Source organism: Stegastes partitus, unplaced genomic scaffold, assembly GCF_000690725.1.
Source record: "Stegastes partitus isolate 25-593 unplaced genomic scaffold, Stegastes_partitus-1.0.2 Scaffold2124, whole genome shotgun sequence".
Lineage (NCBI taxonomy): Eukaryota > Metazoa > Chordata > Actinopteri > Pomacentridae > Stegastes > Stegastes partitus.
Window position 1 is genome coordinate 30,375 of NW_007579855.1, and position 19,438 is coordinate 49,812.

At 41.1% G+C, this 19,438-nt stretch overlaps 1 protein-coding gene across 1 annotated transcript; it reads right to left on the minus strand.

Moving 5' to 3' along the window:
* Window positions 1-3,815: 3,815 nt before the first annotated feature.
* Window positions 3,816-18,610, minus strand: ppp1r16a (protein phosphatase 1, regulatory subunit 16A). The gene is made up of 11 exons (XM_008304046.1): window positions 18,526-18,610; window positions 9,555-10,693; window positions 8,833-8,903; window positions 7,512-7,657; window positions 7,076-7,179; window positions 6,698-6,822; window positions 6,334-6,459; window positions 6,179-6,254; window positions 5,955-6,084; window positions 5,696-5,858; window positions 3,816-5,594 (listed from the first exon to the last, which is right to left on the minus strand). Exons 2-11 carry the CDS (start codon window positions 9,799-9,801, stop codon window positions 5,079-5,081), a joined length of 1,704 nt encoding a protein of 567 aa, XP_008302268.1. The 5' UTR covers window positions 9,802-10,693; window positions 18,526-18,610; the 3' UTR covers window positions 3,816-5,078.
* Window positions 18,611-19,438: the final 828 nt, after the last annotated feature.

Below are 19,438 nucleotides of genomic sequence, written 5' to 3' on the forward strand. Positions count from 1 at the left end.
AGTACAACAAAAGCACAGCAGCAATCAAGCTCATCAGCAAACCGTGGCTGATTTACACACTCAGCAGGAAAGAACCAGCATTAACATTTGAAATCATGCTTAGTCTTAGGTGGCCAAACATGACTTCAAATGCAAATGTCAAAGCAGCCAGGTAAAGGAGGGCATTTCAGTTTTGGTTTCTCATTTATCACTGCTTGGTACTTTTAAAGTGGCTTATAAAACGATAAGATAAAACCAGGCAAAGATAACATGAGCGCTACACTCAAATTGAAAGCTAATGTCAAAATTAAAGAAGCAAAACTTGACATTGTATGCTTCTTTTCTGCTATTTAAATCTTTTTTTTCTGCTCTTTATACATCCACTTTATTTTTTTAAAGGACAGACTCAGTCCTCCGTGGGTGTTGTACAGAGAGATGTTCTGCCATTCTTTAACAGTTTGTTTGATCTGCTCTTTGCTGGAGGGCTTATGTTGCTCTACATTTCTATTTAAAATACCCCAAAGGTGTTTAATGAAATTCAAGTCCTGCAACATACTTGGTTGGGTCATAGTATTCTTCGTTTTTTTCCTTCTTTAGAAAACGTTTTGTCATTTTAGCAGTATTCTTTCGATCATTAACAAACTGGAATTCCTCTTGTGCTAAACTAAACTCGGCATCATCTTATCAGCCAGTACTTTGATATATCTACAGGCATTCATGGTGTCATCCATGAGAAACATCTCCCAAACATCTTTTGTACTCATGCACCTCCACATCATTACACTTACACCTCTGTGTGCTTCACTGTCAGGACTGTACAGTTACTATGTTAGCCCTGGTCAGGTCCACAGCAAACATGGACTCAATCTGAGCTGAGCAAGTTTAACTGGACCATCATCTGACCAAAGACTTGTTTTGGTGTCTTTTGGTAAAGTTTAATCTTGCATTTTCATGCCAAACATCCAAAAGTCCATTGAACCTGTGCCAAGTATGGAGCGCCTGACTGTCTGTTTTTCAGCGCACTGTCGTGGTGTCATTTTAGGTCAACTGCTGCAGCTCTCTTTAGGTTCAGTCCGTTTCACTTCAGACAGAATTCAGCAAATGTGTTGCTGCACTACCTCAGATTTAACTTATTTGTTATGGGGACCCGGAGCAAAGTTCTCTAAAATATTTTGATTGACCTTTGAAATATTTGTGTTTTGTATATTTTAAAAAAAAGTCTCATCTGGTAAGCCATTTCAATATCTCCGCAAATACAACTTTCACAATCTTGATGTTTGGTGAGAACACGGATTAAGTCGTTTCCTTTAATTACTGGCCCTTGAAAATGGAAAAAAGTGCAAAATTGTTAAATGAGGGTGGTATTGAGGACACAGAAGCTTCCAGTAAGTGTGTATATAAATGGATGCATCCACATTTCCTTCTTAAAATACAGTCTTGAGGCTTCCAACAACAGTAGAATTTGATATGTGATAAGCAAGCCAAGGTTGCAGTTTTTTTGCTATTCTGACACGCCAAAATTGTGAGGTGGACCATGAAAATTGGTGTGCGTTGGAGTTTACATACTCTCATTATATGTGCAAAGTTACAAGCTGCTTCAATGTTGTCTTCATGTCGACATTTAACAACATATCAGACTTCCGTCGCCTCGTTCCCATACATGCACTTGAATTGCACTTAAGCAGCATCTTTTATATACAGTCTGAGCAAACATGTAATAAAAAGTGGCTCAATAATGTTTCCAGTGGCCTTTCTTCAAGTGTTTTTAGTCAGATTTTAGCTCCGCTTTGGCCCCCACCAATATGTCCCACCCTGAAAATGTCGCCTGTTGCTGGGAACAAAGTTAATGAGAGTGGCAAGTATGAAAATAAATTACAGGTGGTACAAACCTAAATGCTAGTAGATGACGAGACTGAAGTGCTCCATGGTGTTGAGGGGTTCTGTAGACTTGGTTGATAATTATCTGTGGGTAAATCTTTATAGGTCACAGCTTTAATATTGCACATTGCTAAACCACCACCTCCTCTACAGGATAAAATTTGACTTATAGCAATAAGTGATGCACATGTGGCTTTGGTTTAACTGTCAAGTATCGCATTAGGCAACAGCAGCCTGACAGCTCAGCACTCTGAGCAAATAAAACACAGACGTCAATAATTATGTTACTTCGAGTTGTGCTTTTACTAAATCCCCAAAAACATTGCAATTTAAAGTGTTATATTCCTATAGAGTTTCTATTACTGACTTGATACGGATGCATTAAGCAACATTTTAATACTAAAGTGGATCAAATGCACTGCATATTTTGTCAGGGATCCTTTTATCTATTGCACGCCCTGCATTAGGAACAGGAAGATGTTTGAGAAAGACCCTTAAATAGCAAAGGTTCATGTACATTATCTAATCATTTTGCTACTGTTACTGTAGCCTAATTAAACCGACTAAAATAGTCACACCCATTATAGGCAAGTGTGCACTGTGTGGATGGAGCTAGAGGTTGTGGAGATGACTAATTAAAGTTAAGACAGGTTTAGATTGGGTTTATGCCAAAATAAGTCAAAAGAGATTGAGAAACAGATGTGGCATGAAGGTGCAGGGGGTTCAGAGGTCAGCATCAGGGCATCTTCGCGTTTTGCAACATGTTACATGCTCCCCAGTAAAAGGCATCACGTTGCCCCCGAAGGAGCCACCTATCCTGTCAAGAATGCAGAGGAACAAGTTAGGATCGACAGCAGAATGTCAAAGAAATTCTCAACAATCCCTCCTTTGTGTGTCTTTTGTTTTGGAAATTGTAACAGAGCCACATAAGGTTTGTGTGTGTGAGAAGGGCACAGCATGGGACAGAGAAACTCCCCCCCCTCACCTCATGTCTTGGAAAGGGCTTGGGAAAGACATTTGATATCCCAAACTAAAACGGTTCACATACGAGCATGTGATGCCCTGGTGACTGCTGTGTGTTACGCAGTGCATACTTCGGCAGCATCACAGGACACTGCCTGTTCCATTTACCTAATTTTAAATGACAGATCAACATCACATAATAAATAACGTGTTGGATCAGCTATTTCGTTACTGTAATGACGGTTTAAGAGACTCACAGGATCGACCCCTTGTGGCTCAGCAGTCTTAGCTCACTCTCAAATCATGTCAGAAGTTAAGCAGGTTCCATTTTTAAACGCCACATGCACAACTGTTTCCAAGGCCACATACAAAATGAGGGACAGCGTTAAGATCGGTGCGTCAAGGTTTACGTGTGTGCATGAAGATAATTCTGGTGCATCTTAAAGATAACCACTAAATTTTAATCATAAAGCTGCAATTTATGATGTGAGAACAACTTGAAACTAGGGTTTGAACAGTTGTTTCTGTGTGTATTACTTCTATAACTAACGCCTGCTGGGGTGTTTCCTATGCGTATCAGCTGCTGCCCTGGCAGACAGATCAGAACAGACTGTGACATCTGAGATGTTCAGATAGTGTCTGATGTAAGAGGAAGAGCGAAGGCACGGGTGGCAAAGTGTGAAAAATGTGCAACGGTTCACTGTTACCACAAGGGGAACACATCCTCAACTTAAGGTAAACAAGTTAAACAAGACGGTGAGTCCATGGGTAAAGGTCAGTCTCTTTCTCTGACCATGAGGTCATTATCTGACCCTGACCTGGATTCCAACAGGAGCCTAAATCTAAACAGCTTTACAAGTTGTTTTGTTGATGTCAAACTCAATGTTTCAAAAATAATGCAATCATTCTTTGCACATGTTCATCTGATTTCCTCCCTTTAAATGATAACTACAGAGTATCCAAATAAACACTTGCATTAAAAAATACAAAAATCATTTGTGAAAACATCTTTTTATGTTTCGTTTTTCTAAACAGGGATCAGTAAAAATCACTAGCAAAACTGAAATACAATACAGAAATCGGAGTGCATTGACAGTACATCAAGTCCATGTCAGATAGATTATTTAATCCCACCGCTCACCAAATTTACACGTGGGACTGCGTGCAAGCATCGCAAACCTACATTAAATAAGCTACCTAATGAAGGCACCAACCTTTGATAAACAATCATATGACAAGTTTACTTGGTTTTACAATAAAACTAAATATCATCTCTGATAATTCTGTTAAACATAAAAATATTTTGCCCTCACACTTTAACAATGGTACAAGTCATGTACTCTCAGCATCAGACGGAATAAATAATGTGATTCCATTCTGATGGTAGAAAAAAAAAAAAAAAGAAATACTGACAGAAAAAATAGGAATCTGGTTGTGATAATAATAAGCGGAGTCCTTTTTTCTTTTGATTTAAATATTATTATAGACAAATGCTTCATTTACAAATTGCACCATTACAAAACTTGAAATGTAGGCCTTTTTTGTGCACTGGAAAGTAACAAAACTGTTACAGTATATTTTCAGTCTTAGAAGAAAAATCAAGCAAAGAAACAGTCCATATTTGTGTAAATGCAAATTCATGAATAGCTGTATTATATAATGAAACTAGTGCAACCAATCAACCTCCCAAAAATCAAAACCACTTGCTGATAATGTAAAATGTATGCAAATGTAGATCACGTACCTTTAATAGCAGTCATTCAGTTAAAAAAAACAAAAAAAAAACAGAACCTGGTTTTTAATTTAAGATAAATCACCTGCAATTCTTTTTCATTCAGTTTTTTTTTTTGAGGATTTCTAAACTTTCACATGATTCTAAGACTTTTCAGTGAGTCTATTTGAGTAATTAAGTAAGAGGTGAGTAAAAAAGTGACCAAGAACACTGAGTGAGGCAGACCTTCGATTGTCATTGCAACACTAGAATGTGCATCAGATTAAGCAGCCCTTTAGTGTGAATGTTTAGTATGAGATGTGCATGAAGTTTTGTTTAAGGAAAAGATAAGTGCAAAAGAAATAAGGACATAGAATCACGTTAGTTCACTTGGACTGCAGTGTAGATTAAACCCTGATTGGCATGTGGCCCTAATTTCAGTGACTCATTTAAAGTGTGTGTGTTTTCAAAGGTGTTTGCCACTTTGGGGTGTAACATGTCCAGCCTCTGTACTGTGTAGGCAGTGTGTTTGAGTGTGTGACTTGAACTACATGAGTCCACAGCAAGGCTCCTTATTGTTGGACTGCTCCTCCTCGGGGGCTCGAAGTTTCAGTAGTGGAGGATCCCCGCTGGCTGGGGTGAAGTACACCTGGCTGGGGGAGACCACTTGCTCTACGACAGGGGTCATTGGGGGCTCTGGCTGAGCCTGAGTGGTTGTCGCCTCTGCTGGTGCAACAGAAGGCTCCTCTTCTAAGGGAGGGTGCAGGGGTGGCGGAGGTGCTGGGTATTTATTGAGCTTAGCGGCTGCCCGCTGGCGCTTTAGATCGGCCAGGGTGTGGTGTGATTTCTCCCGAGTCATACTGTCTGCCCCCTCACCCTCTGTTATTACAGGGTTGAGCTGGTAGGAGGCGCTGCGCTCCATGGGACCTCCACCAATCCACAGCTCTCCAGGCACAGAGGAGGCAAGAGAAACAGAGGTCTCTCCATTCCCTACGCTGGAGACAAGTTTCCTGTCCGCAGACTCCACTTCCTCTGAACGTGAAGTCGCTGCACCACCAGCAGCCTGAAACAAGAACATTCAACAAAACATACTGTTTAATCAGCTCACACTGTGTGAGAATGTGACAGAAGCTGTGAAACATTTTCAAAACAGAGCTCAGTCACCATGGTGGCATGCTGGTGCAACTCATTATCGGTTTGTCTGTCCTCATCGTCGTCCTGTGGCTCGGGCTGTCGGCCACGCTCCTGCCACACCATGGCCTCTTTGTGGTGCTCCCGCCGGTACAGACTGGAGCGCTCGTTCACACTGACACGACGCACCACCTTACTGCATGGACAAATGAGAGAGAATCAGAGAGGAGTAGTACAACCCCAAACTCCTTCAACTTTTTTCTACATTTTTCACCCTGAGCTTCCCTCTCACCCTCTGCTTCCAGTGCTCGATGCTCGTCTTTGCAGCGTGCCCTTGTGCCTGTCTTGGCTCTTCATGATGGCATCGTGTTTGTGCTTCAAGTCCATCAGTTTGGCTCTGACCTCCTCGTCCATACATACATCTGAGGAGGCCCCAGCAGCAAAAGTTAGACACTTAAAAGTCTCCTATGGTTAAACTGAAGAGAAATATGAAAAACAAAAAGAAAATGCTCTCACCCAGAGGTGTCTCGTCTAGGACAGACTTTGCATTTAGACTGGCTCCATGGGCCACCAGCAGCTCTACTATTTGGATCTATGAAACAAATACAAACACTGTTAATGAGTCAGTTAAGAAAAGCAGTAGACTCTTTTGGTATGACTGCAGTACTAACCTGTCCCCAGCAGGAGGCGGCGTGAAGCGGCGTCCACCCATCAGCATCCTTCACCTCCACCTGAGCCCGGTTCTCTAGTAACAGCTCTGCTACAGATACATAGCCATTGGCAGATGCGATATGGAGCTGTGAGGAATTCAAAATAAAATAACATTAAAGCAGCATGTAGCCTAGAAGTGCATTTCACAACAACCTGCAAATTGCTTCAGCAATATTCTGTGTTTTTGAGAATTTCTAGAACTGTGTATTCACACTGAGATCGCATAGTTTAACTCTTAAAACTGACACATCTTAACTACACCCCACTTTATAGAGGCTAAATTTTCCCATAAGTTTTTGTCATCCACACATCATGCGGTCTTACCAGAGTTGCTCCATTATTGTCCTGTGCGTTTATGTCTGCTCCACTCTGAAAAAGAGCCTGAATGTCCACCAGCATGGCTGCCTCTTTAGCCCCTCTGCATTCATCGATACGGTCCTGAGTTATCCCTGCACCAGTAAACACACACAGGGACACAACCGAAGGTACCAGTTAGCACGGACATTAATAGTTGGAGCAGAAAAACGCAACAAAAGAGAATCGCGTTAACCTTTCATGAAAAGATTGATAGTTTTCCTTAATGCATCTTTATTCTTGAACTAATAAATGAATCAAGACTCAACAGTCACAGAAATGCTATTGATAAAACTACAACAAATTCTGATATGCCAGTCGTAGTATGATTTGCCTCAGCTTACTAACCCTGTTCAGCCATAACCATCTCCAGCAGCTCAAGGGTGGCCTCGTCCTCACAGAGGTCATAGGGCATGTTGCCATCCGCATTAACAGCCAGCAGGTCAGCCCCACTGAAAGCATGCACACACATTCATATATACACAGGCACAAGCGTGCATGCATCCATGCACCGATATGCAAAGAGAACTGGATCAGACTGACACACCCTCACATACAAAGCAAATTACTTCCAGAGTCAAACTGCAGGCATATTTGCATTTTTTTATGTAAACTACATTTTTTTCCCCAGGAAGACTCCATGTCTGTTAATGCTGCATTAAGAAAGGAATATCCATTCTGCCTGACTGGATGGTTAAAACATTTACTTCACAAAGGTTTGCAAAAACTGTTCTGCTATGGGAGTGAAACTGAGCAGAGTTATGAAATTCAAGGCCTAACTCACGCTTGAATCAGGAGCTGCACCAGTCCAGTGTGTCCACAGGTGGCAGCAGCATGCAGCGGTGTCCACAGCTCACCGTCACAGGCATTCACACTGGCACCAGCATCCAGCAGGCACTGCACTATCTCCACAAAATCATCGATGCAGCACTGAGGAGAGAGAGGAGATGTTCATACACAGGAATGCAAATAACATGCATCACACTTAACGGGCACAGGAAACATATAATGTTGATTTAAAAAAAAAACACAAACAGAAACAGATAAATCTATGCATCATTATTTATAGCAACTATTACACTGGCTCGAGAAAAAAAAATTTGCATGCATGGCTCAGCCCTCTGCTGTGTAAACACTAAACTTTCCAAGGGGAAGAGTGGCGTCAACTGGTTTTATAAAGAGTTCTCTGTACTAACAAACACTCTCATGAGTGCGTAGTAGCATGTGGATGACTTGTATGTGGATGTTAACTTAGGAGGTAACGACACAGAAAGTAAAAAAAGGGCGAGCAAATTCCAATTTAAACTGACACATGGATAACTTTAGCTCTGTGTGTCTCAAACAACAAAACACAGGCGTCTTCCTCTAAATGTGACCATAATGATCCAGGAAAGGAATTCAAGCTTAAGAATGTCGCCTTTACTCCTCCAACTTTTGGTCCTCTAACTAAAATGGTGGGAAGTTATCAGAGTCTTTATGTAAACTCACTAAAGATAAGTAAAGGTACAGACATAATAAAGGCAAGTAGTACTTTGTGAGCTCAAAGCAGTGCCCACGAAAAACATAAAAACTCACACTGTACAGAGGTGACCTCGCAGTCCTTAAGGACAGTCACAAACTGTTCTGTCATCCTGTCTGTTGCAAGGCTGTGCTTGTACAAGCTGCTGACCATGTTGAAGGAGATGCCTGTGTATGTACAACTAGCTTAAATGTTGGTAGAAGTGTCTGTTCACAATGTGTTTACTAGCAGAATATGTTTTGAGAATGTGGGCGTGGGTGATTTTGGTTATGATGACCGTTGCAGTCTGAAGACGTTGCACTTCCAGATGTTGGAGCTTGAGAATGCTTAGTGGATGGCAACATCCTGATATAAGCACAACTCAGATTTGTCTATAACTCACAGATGATACATTTTCATGTCAATTAAGTTATTTCTGAGTGTTGTGAGGCACTAGATTAAGAAAAAGAAACTTTCAGTTCCTAACAGCTATATCCTCAGTTATTTCTGTTATAGCACATCTGGCAGTGTTAACTGATGGGAAGCTAGTGAGGGATCATATCCTTGTTACTGCACTGGTGAGTTCCTCAGTAAGGTGTGTGGGTACCTGATGCAGGGCTGTGAGTCCATCCTCGTTGACAAGATCTGGGCTAACACCACTGTTCAGCAGCTCCCTCACTAGAAAAATTCAAGCACACACACATATATACACACAAACAGCATTACAAGTGACCACCTGAGCAGAGTCCTTTCTATACAAATGTTACAACACTTGGCACTTATCTCGCTGCCATAAATAGAGATAACAAATGATACTAAGTCGGTGTGTGCGTGGAATAACAATGACCATGAACCATGAAAAGACTTTCCACTATAATTAGCCTTGATCTGCAGCTGACCATAAAGCCCTTGAAAACAAAATGCCTCATGTATTACAATTAATCTCTGACGTAGCCAGTATAAATTATGCATGAATCGCTTCCTTTGAATAGTTGGTTTTACAGAGCACTACACCATCCATTGAAAAGTGCTTATGGCTCAGGAAAAGCCAGTGGCAACTCAGTGTAATACAATGAAGTCCAAAGAAGGTAGCCCATGACTTTTGTGGGCCTGCTTTCCCATTTCACATCACATTTCTAGGATTTTGATTGGTTTACTTCAGTTGTGAAAGTGCTGGATTAGTATACAGTTGCACTCTGATGCTTTAAAATCTCCTCCTGTCTAGAGTTTCCTCAAATACTTATGCTTGATTGGTTTAATCCTTTTTTGATACATACATAAAAATTACGCTCTCTAAAAGGACCTCTCTGTGCAAGTGTTTTTACCTACCCTCATTCAAGTCGTTGCGGGCGGTTGCATCTAGCAGGGTGATTGTGTTGGGGAATTTCACTTTGGTGGTGCGTGGCTTCTTCTTATCTGCTTTGGCCCTTGACCCTCGTGCTGCGTCCTTCTCCATCTGTGCCCAAGCCTTCAGCTGCTGAGCGCGTCGCTTCTGGGCATGCTTTAGGCGTTCTGTGGCACTCAGACGCCCAATCGTGGACATCTCCGCCAGTAGCTCGCCGTGATCTGCTGCCATGTTACTACACCACCACCTGCTACTATATTCCCCGTTTGTTTCACTTAGTCCTTGAGGATATTAAATCCTTTCAGAGTTTCGGGATACCAAATTTCTCATATGCCTCCCTTAGGAGAGCCTTCTGACAGGCCAAACAGGCCTACATTACGTCCTGTGTGAGGCCACAAAAAAAGACACTGCAGTCTATTTGAAAAATATCTTTTCATGGAAAAAAAAAATCTAACTACAAAAATGTCCAAAGTATGATGAAACAAAGCAACTTGTGTTGTACAATCAGGTGACGGATATCTCCATGATTTCCAAGGTAAGCAAACACATAAAATTATTGCAATGTCTCTTGCCCATCTTTCACATAAACGCTCTTGTTGTGCCACAGCAAAATAGCAGCAGAGAGGTGTCCAATAACAATCCAAGCTGTGGATCTCAACCAACTGTCAGTCCTCCCATCCATTTCACCTGTAGGCAACTTGAGGGATCCACTGGGGGGGAAGATAGACAGAGAGGAAGAAGGAAGAACTAGAAAGGCAGTCAAACTATTCTCCTGGGTAGATTCTCTATCTTGACTGCTAATCCATACTTGTGGTCATTGTGTCTAAGACTTGGAACCAACAGAGGGGTAAATATTTGAGAATCCATGGGTGGCAGTGACCGAGAAATCCACGAGGTAGAAAGAACCAAGATGTTAAATGACAACAGACAGAGGCATTCACAGGACAAGGCCTGGTCCAGTTACAACGGACAGCGACATGATTCAAATACCCCTTGATGTTAAACAGAACCTTCAAAAACTCGCTGCAGTTGGTGGTGATGCTGCACTTTTTGGCAGGTGTTCAGAAGAAGACAGCGGAGAATGAAGGTTTCTGCGACTTCTTCCACAATGTCTTCTGTCTGTCTGTGGGCAAGAAGAGAGAAGAAAAAATGCAAGGAGAGAAAATGTGAGTGCTGTGTTACAGTATAATGTACGCACAGTGCCCTTTTAATCCTGTTATCTTTAACCCCTGAGCTCCTTCCCCCTACTCCCTCCTCTCCCACTCCTCTCCTGAAAGAAACCTGAGATGGTGGGATGCTTTTCATTAATGATTGACACACCCTGTAGCCCAACACACACTTTTTTTGGCCACCGGGGTACCCACATAGTCAGACTGAGGCAGGGATGTTGTGGAAAAGCGGTTAAGCTGCTAGTATGTGACATGTTTCAGTGCAAGTTCTAACCCTGGCAACCTCGGTCAGCGAGATCGCTCTCATTACCTTTCGTTAACTTCCAAGCCGAGCTGCATGGCTCACACACACTCAGCTCTTTCCAGGCTACTCATATATTATTTAGGCCTGGGCCTGTGAGCGCTGAGAGGAAGGTCAACTACAGGCACTCAGTGAGATAGAGAGAGTGAATGACAAGACAGTAGTCCCGGGCCGCAGAGCCACTACAACAAGCAGCCTGTGAAAGGTGGGTGGTGGGTAGGCCGCAGCACTCCATAACTCAGCTGACGACATGGCAAACATGCACAGAGAATCATTAGAGGTAGCAGAGTTCCTCTTAGACTTTGAGCTCATTGAGGTTTAAGGCTCCAACACTGTTGCGGTTTATCTGTTGTACTACAAATAAAGCCATTTGTTACAATGCAGAAATTGAAAATATAAACACAAATGTAGATGAGGGGGTCATATCTAAAAGTTCCTTGGACATTAAGACACACAGTATACAAAGACCTACCATGACAGCTTCCATTAGGGTCTTTCCTGGCCTTCTAAAAGCTTACTAGTCCTTGCCTTGGGGATAGACAGACTTTTGTCATTTGTGCTTTTGCTGTACACAACTACTATTTTTAGGATACTTAACCTCTCACCCTTTGTCACAAGCTACAATGTAAGGATTTCCTTCGACTGAGGTAATAACACTTATAACACAGTGGTAGGCCGCTACACAGATCAGTCATTCAAACTACACACAAATAAACACGGACTTGGAGAGCATGGGATTTAAACATGGATGTTGGGTGCATGTTCAACGTGATCACGAGGCAACTTTGCTTAACCCCTGCTCCTCCTACAAGAAAAAGCTATGGTACCCAAGACACAATATGCTATTTAAATATAATAAATACAATTGCAGATTGCACGTTAGTAGCCTAACCTGCTTTTGGTCACATTTTCAACTGTAGCTAACTAATTAGACGGAGAACATGGTTTGTGGCATTTTAAGGGGCTTTAAAGGGAGAAAGGATTGGACAAAATGGGAAAATCCCTGCAGGAACTTAACCTCTGTATTAGCCGGCTAATTCCAGACACAATCTGAAAGAGAAGTGGAATAAAGACCACAATGCTAAACGTTAGTGTGTGTGGCTCACAATGAAACCATTTTTTATCAACCATTTTAATGCGCAGGTGGCATTTGACTAATACTTTTTTAAATGATGACATCAAATTTTATTAGCAAAACAACTTGTATTATTCCAAGTCTATGTTGACTGCAGTGGTGGACAAAGGCTTCCAAACAGACACGAACAACAACATGACATATTGGGTCATCTGCAGATTACAATAGACGGCTTAACCCTTATCTTATTCTGTAAGGACTTTTGTTGATTAAGAAACTTCAATAAATATGTTTTTGCTAACAAGCTGCTACCTGTTGTTGGACTGCAGTCCATTAATACTTTGGAAGCTTGAAGTTAGAGTTTTTAAAGAGAACAGATATAATAACCAAGCAGTAATAAGTACACTTTCAGCTTCGTTTTAATGACGGTGCATAGGTCTGGTGCAGGAATTGTATGCATAAAGGCCTGCAGTTTGACAATATGGACTTGTAATGTTATTTAATATTGTAAGAACCATTTGAAATGTTCCAGTGGAGGTATTTCAAGGTGAATGAGATTTCTGTGGTCTGAACAACCTCACCGCAAAGTCACAACATTATTTAAAGCAGCTTGCGGATTTAAGTGCGGCCCACTGTTTGAGCAGGCAACAAAAGTGTGTCGCTTTTGTCTCCATCAAACATGATCACAAATCATGTGATCATAACAATAAAACCGGTTTACTGTGCTTCCACCCTCGCCCAGAGAAAAACGGCCTTCACTGAGTGCAGGATCTCTGCTGGCCTGATACCAACGAGCGCTGTGCCTGTTACATGGTACACTTAGGTATAATTGCAGGATCACAATGTGCTGCACAAACATGCTGCAATTCGACTTTTAAATCCAAGAACTGTGGCGATGAAAGTGGTTGTATAGCTTTTGAAGGACATCAGGGCAAGGCTACTATTGTTTAGTGTTCCTGAAAGTCTTTTTTTTACATATAAACATTTTATTGTAGGCCACAGAGAAAGCAACTCGGAGGGAGAATATTCTAAAACACATTGTGAAAAGCAACTGTCTGTTTGACTGGGCCTTGGTCCAAACATCTCAAACAACCTTAACAGCACAAAGTTGCCTGAATGTCAAGGATCTCATCAACAACTTAAACTTCTGCCTGATAACAATTAATAACCACATCAAAAGCCATTGACTCTTAAGTGTTTTTTAACAGATCACAGAAAACCAAACTGATAGCAATATGCTAGCTAAAGTAATATCTGATGATATGCTGGTAGATTAAACAAGTGATTTACTTTGCAGAATATGGGTCTATATAATAAACTGACTCAAACAGAAACATAACGAGGCTTAGATAATACTTACATAAAAGCCGTGATAACAAAGGCCCACTTTGGCCAACTTTGACACATATGCAAAGTAACACACATAAAATCTCACGCTGTCCATACTGCATTCATAGAGAAACACACACACACACACTCAGAGCACAGGACAATGTTTCCTCATTAGTGGCCTGAGCAGGACAAGCCAGACAACACAAATCTCAGCCAAAGCCAATCAGTGCAGGGTATCACGGGGAACGCAGGCGAGGCAGAGGCTTAGACATGATGATGTTTACTGTTGACTTCAGCTAATCCTGGTACACAAACATGACAGACATCATCTCCCACTAAGAACACAGGTCCAGTGAAACATCCGCAAAGGTCCACACAGCGCTGCAGTCTAGGCTTTGCAAGATTGTCTGGTTTCTTTTTGGATCTCTACAGTACAATTTTATAAAACAGCACAGAATTTTCACCAACAAATTAATCCTGATACACAATAAAACCTAAATGCATCCAGGTTCAAAATGTGAAAGTAGTAAATAATACTTTCTGAAAGTTTTCAGCAGTGTGCATGGGAATGATTTATCCACCCAAATACATTAAAATGCATTACCAGAACATTTTTGTAAATGTAACATTTCACAACATCAGCAATCTAAGAGTGTTTTGGAAACTGAACACGCTACAAGTGATGCTCCGTGATCTGGACTCAGCTAAAAATAAGGTTAAGTTCCACACCACAGGCTATTCTGTCATTGTTCACCAAATGATGTGTGTTCCTGATCTACAGTAATTAGCCTGCAACTTAAATACATGAAATAGATACCAATATGCAGAAGTCTGTGGCGATGCTGATGACCTAAAGGCAGGCTTTATGTGTATTGTAAATTTGCTGGTACACACTAACTCTGAGCACAGGAGTCCTGTAAAAGTGTACTCAGCAGAAAGTCAAGAATGTCTTTTTTAATTTTAATTTTACTCTCCTTTAACTATAGCCTTTTGGTTCAGCGTATGCTTTAGAGCTTGAAGTGGAGACAGTTCTGAAAGTAGCCTTCACGACAGAGCGGTTTAGAGCCATCATTTGGCAAAAGACAGGGTGTGATGAAAGAAGAAGAAGAAAAAATCTTCAGGATCCTCACAGCATGAGATTGCTGTCTTGGTCTGTCTGACTAGCAGCTCAGTCACTAATCAGCCTACCTTCCCCAGCAGTGAACTGGGAGCACAACTGAAAGATAAACAGCTGACGGTGAATACTCTCCTGCTGCTCTTTGGGAATATTTAGTTCTTGCTCGCAATTAAAGATACACAACATGCTGTTGTGTTAAGATAATTCCAGCGCTGCAACGATTTAAACAACATGTTCAACAACATGTTTGGCCGTCAGCTGCTCAGAATTAAAAAGCAAAAGTCTCTGGAATTTTGTCCAATTACTAAACAAACAAATGGGGAGACATTTTTCACAAAACTAAGCTAATACTAGCTAACCTATCACATAAATGCAGGTATCTATATAGGAAAAAAATAAATGTTACTTTGGGTGAAAGTAATTAAACCAAATTAATAGTACATTTTAAAAACACAACAATAATTATCACATTTCTTCATGATGCTGTGATCTTACCTTATTGATGTGGCGTATCAATGGCCATTTGAGAACTTGTGTTGTATTTCATTATTGGGTCAGTTTTGCCTCTTATACATTAAGCCCCTGCACGAATGGAGAATGAGGAATTTGTTGGTGGCAAGACTGTGTAAAAACCTTGTGATTCTCTGAGTCATGCAAACTCCAGACAGACGGGAAAAGACAAGGTGAGATCACTGATATTGTACAAATATCTTGTATGGCAGCACAACACGCAGACACAAACACACTGAGAATATACCTAATATTTTATGTGTTCAGGAAAATGTCCCTGCCTCAGTCTGGCATTTGTAGTCTTCCGACTTTTTCCACCTAATGACCTCACAGGAAGGGTTGTCTACAGCTGCTGAGGAACATAAAGTTTCATTCAACAGAATGAATGGGGCACTATGAACACACACATACACTGAAGCTCATACATTCATTAGGTGGGTGGTACCTTAGTATAACAGCTTGTGACTGAACTTAGAAGAACACAAGAGAAAACTCAGCCTACACTCCTGTTTAGCCTTAAATCTGGCTGCACACGATGTTCACTCATGGGTTTGTCATCATCAAACAACACCACACAGCTGTTGTGTACAACCATCAGCCCACTGTGCTATTTGATGTGCCATGCAGGACTTTTCTGAGCGGCTCATTGAAATAAACAATGCTGAGTCAATGTGGCTTGATGATTCGGGAACGATCCTGCCTGCGATCTGAAACAATGCCTAGTGAGCTAAATTACCTGCCAAATACTCAGAAAGGTTGTTTTTATCGGTTACTGCGTAATCTAAAAACCATTTACAGAAGTGGTAGAGCTAAAGTGCTTGATGAATTGAACGATCAGTTAAAAGGAAATGAATGAATAACTAGTTCATGTGTTTTAATGATAGTCGAATTGACAAAAGATTTAAAGATGCCACCTTGATCTCTGTGAAACAATCGGTAGTTGATATTGACATCAGAAATTATTATAGCTGCAGCCCTTTAAGGAAGGACAGAATTAGAATGACTACAAAAGAGAGAGGGAGGAGGAGGATCTACAATAAGCCCTGTCATGTGTAAAGGTTTGAGCTGTTCCATATAATCACTCAGAAATCTCAGTAATTCTGCCAAGTAGCCAAGAGCAGGGAGAGAGTGAGGGACCTTGAGAAAAACACAGTGTGGGCTGATGTATGATGAAGACAGATTTGGAGATAGACGAATACACAAAGAGTGGCTGCTTTTTCTGGAGGGCAGGATATGGAAGGAGAAGGCAAAAGGATGTAGAGGAAAGAATGTGAAGGAGATAGAGGAGAATATGAGGAGGAGGAGGAAGGATGGGGAGGAGACAGACAGACTAGCTTACTTTAACTCCTCTGACTGCTCCTCGGCGGGAAGCAGGGTTATGTCATGCAAATATAGAGGTGAAGGGGAAAAACTGGGATAAAGAATCTTTAAATGGTGCCTAAAGGACGAGACGTATGTGACATCTGTCTGCAGAATGTCTCACATTCAAACGTGGATGGTGAAGAAATGCCTCAGTAAGAAAAGGCAGGGGAAAAACAAGAGGGAGTTCATGCACTAGAGAAGGAATGTCAGAGGCAGACCTGCTTGAGTCACCCGGCTTCTTGGAATTATCTTATCATGAAGGAAAAATATATTAGGATTACAAAGAAATCTCTTTATAATGACTACTTCGAGTTACACAAATGGTAGTCTCGCACGGCCAGACCTATCTCCAGTGCGCCCTACATGCAAGGTTAATGCGTTTGTCCTTCCAAAATATCTTATAAAGTGCTTGTTCAGTTCAGATAGCTATTGTTGTTGCAATGGAGGATGCAAACACTGAATACAGCCAGTGTGACTCCTTGTGAGCTCACACAGACGACTATTCACTAAAGCATAAACACAGCGTCGAAATGTAATCTGACGGTTTTTTATGATTTCCTCCTAGATCTTTAACACTGTGCAAGACTCCGTGTGTGTGTGTGTGTGTGTGTGTGTGGTGTCACGTTGTGCATCAAAGGTGCCTAAAAGCTAATCTTGGTCTGCATTGTGAAACTTGCAAATATTTGACCATACATACTGAGGAATTCCTGTTCAAGTGCCCAAGTGGTACTTTGACCACACGTGGCACTACTTGAGAATAAGACCGGCTTGACATATATAAATGGCTTTGAGTATATTTAGGTAAACAAGTCAGTTTTGCTGTTTTAAAGTTAAACAGCTTGTGAGCTGTAGTACACTGAAATCAAATGCCAAGGCACCCTCATGACAATGATAAGTATTTTGAGCCTTGGTACAGTTTCTCCTAACAGAACATTAGGGCTGCACTTATGATAATGACTATTTTCGCAACCAATTAATACATAACTCATGTTCACGATTTCTGATCGTCTATGAAATGTCAGAAATTAGCAGAAAAGGCTTCTCATATTTCCCCAGGGTCTTGTTTAGTCCAATCATCAGTCTAAAACCAGTGTCCTGGCATATAAAACGAAGAAAAACAGCAAATTAGTTCAATAGCTGATATTAAAAATTGATTATTCAACTAGCTTTTGATTAGTTGTCTACCGTGCAACAATAGGATTAATGAAATGATTGTTTTAGCCCTTTGGAGGGCAACCAGGTGCAATCTAATAATGTTACATAACCCTAAAAAATGATCATAAAGAGAAAAAAACCCAAGACGTGTTGCTTACATGCAATGGAAATACTACCACAAGGCAGTATATTGAGAGTTTCAACACTATCTTGCTCAATCAAGAACAATAAAATCAATATAAAACAAATAGTGGATGGCAGTGAACCTGGCATTAACACTGAACTATGAGCCTGTAAAACAAAGGCACCACACAGTTTTATATCAGCCTGGAGTGATAGTAACTGATAGTAGTTCAGCTCATGGTCCAGTCACCACGGTTCAGCTTATTTAAAAAGAAAAAAATAGATAAAGTTTAGCGAATTATACCTTTCACTTATTCAAAATTAGCTTGCACAGCCACCGGTAACAATAAAGCTTTAACAGGGACCACGTTAGCCCTTCTCATACCGTCGAGGATTAAGCGAGCAGCAGATTAGCTAACCTACCTAGCGGTCCGCAGACAGGCTCAACAGGTGGTTAGTCTGACAGGTAACGTAAGCAGCTCATTTAAGCTACCTGCCTTCATTCACAGCACTCGGGTGCAGATAAAGTTAACACCGGCGACTTTATTTGAACCGGGGGACTTTTAATTGTCAAAAACGCTGAGAACACACCTGTTGAGCGGCGCCACCGTTGATATTATGTCATGCTAACGTTACCTTAGCCTGAGGTTAGCTATTCAGCAGCACGGCAAGCGGAGCCGCGCTGCCGTGGAGCACAATTAACTACATTTATCGAGGTAACAACTTAGTTTAAGTGATACGAAGCGAATTAAACCGAGCAGGATGAGCAACATCGATATAAAGTGATAGAAACCGGCGTGTCGTGGCTCACCTGTGGAGGTGCCTGTCAGTGGCGGCTCCTGTGCGAGTCTGCGGCGGTGAAACTGAATCAGCTGCTGTCCGCTGCTCCAGCTCCAGCCCTCTGGGGAAATGCTTCACCATAACAACCGGACCTGCGCCCTCTGCCCCCGCAGGACAGCCTCCAGCAGGGGGCGGCAGAGTCCAGTGCACTCTGCAGTGCAAGTGAATGAGGTAACTTTTATTTCTCTGGCACCTCTCAGAGCCACACTCCTTCTACAGTCGTCCTCAAATTTATTCATACCCTTCCATTAAAGAAAAGGCAAAATTCATCATAGTCAATCAAATAACTAGAAACTGAAAAAAGTAATAATAAATAAAAATTTTCTAAATTATAATTTAGTGAAATAAGACATTGCTTTTGAATTGTGGTTGAAAAGTAGAATTTAAAAAAACAAAAAACAAAAACCTGTCCCAGAGAAATTAGAGCACTTTGTTGATGAGCAGTGGGCCAAAATCAAAATACCTTTCAACAGGTGCACAAGTCTGACTGAGAGTTACAGAAAACACAATATTACAATAATATTTTCAACAAAATATTAGTTTATGGTCCCCCGTGTTTATTTTTTTTAATATGTTTGTGTTTCTGTTGAGCCACAATTCAAAAGCCATGTCATGATTTTCACAACTTTTTTATTCATTATTGCTTTTGTCAATTTCAACCTTTTTCAGGGACAGCTGTTTTTCCCCTTCTTTAATAGCAGGGTATGAATACATTTGAGGGCGACTGTACATGTGCACCTAAAATACAATAATGTAAAATACATCAGACATTTAATTGAATAATTAAACCTATCGAAAGAAAAAAAATAGACCAGACTTTATAAAATAATACAGATTCATTAAAATTATTTTAAAAAGAACTGTCTTTAGCTTACTTTAAAAAA

Bases quoted from the DNA above. Each gene is read 5' to 3' on its own strand.
- ppp1r16a (XM_008304046.1), bottom strand. From the start codon at position 9,801: ATGGCAGCAGATCACGGCGAGCTACTGGCGGAGATGTCCACGATTGGG. The intron at 6,460-6,697 runs GTAAGACCGCAT...AATTCCTCACAG, and splicing joins ACAATAATGGAGCAACTCTG to CTCCATATCGCATCTGCCAA. The intron at 6,255-6,333 runs GTTAGTACTGCA...TTTGTTTCATAG, and splicing joins CCGCCTCCTGCTGGGGACAG to ATCCAAATAGTAGAGCTGCT.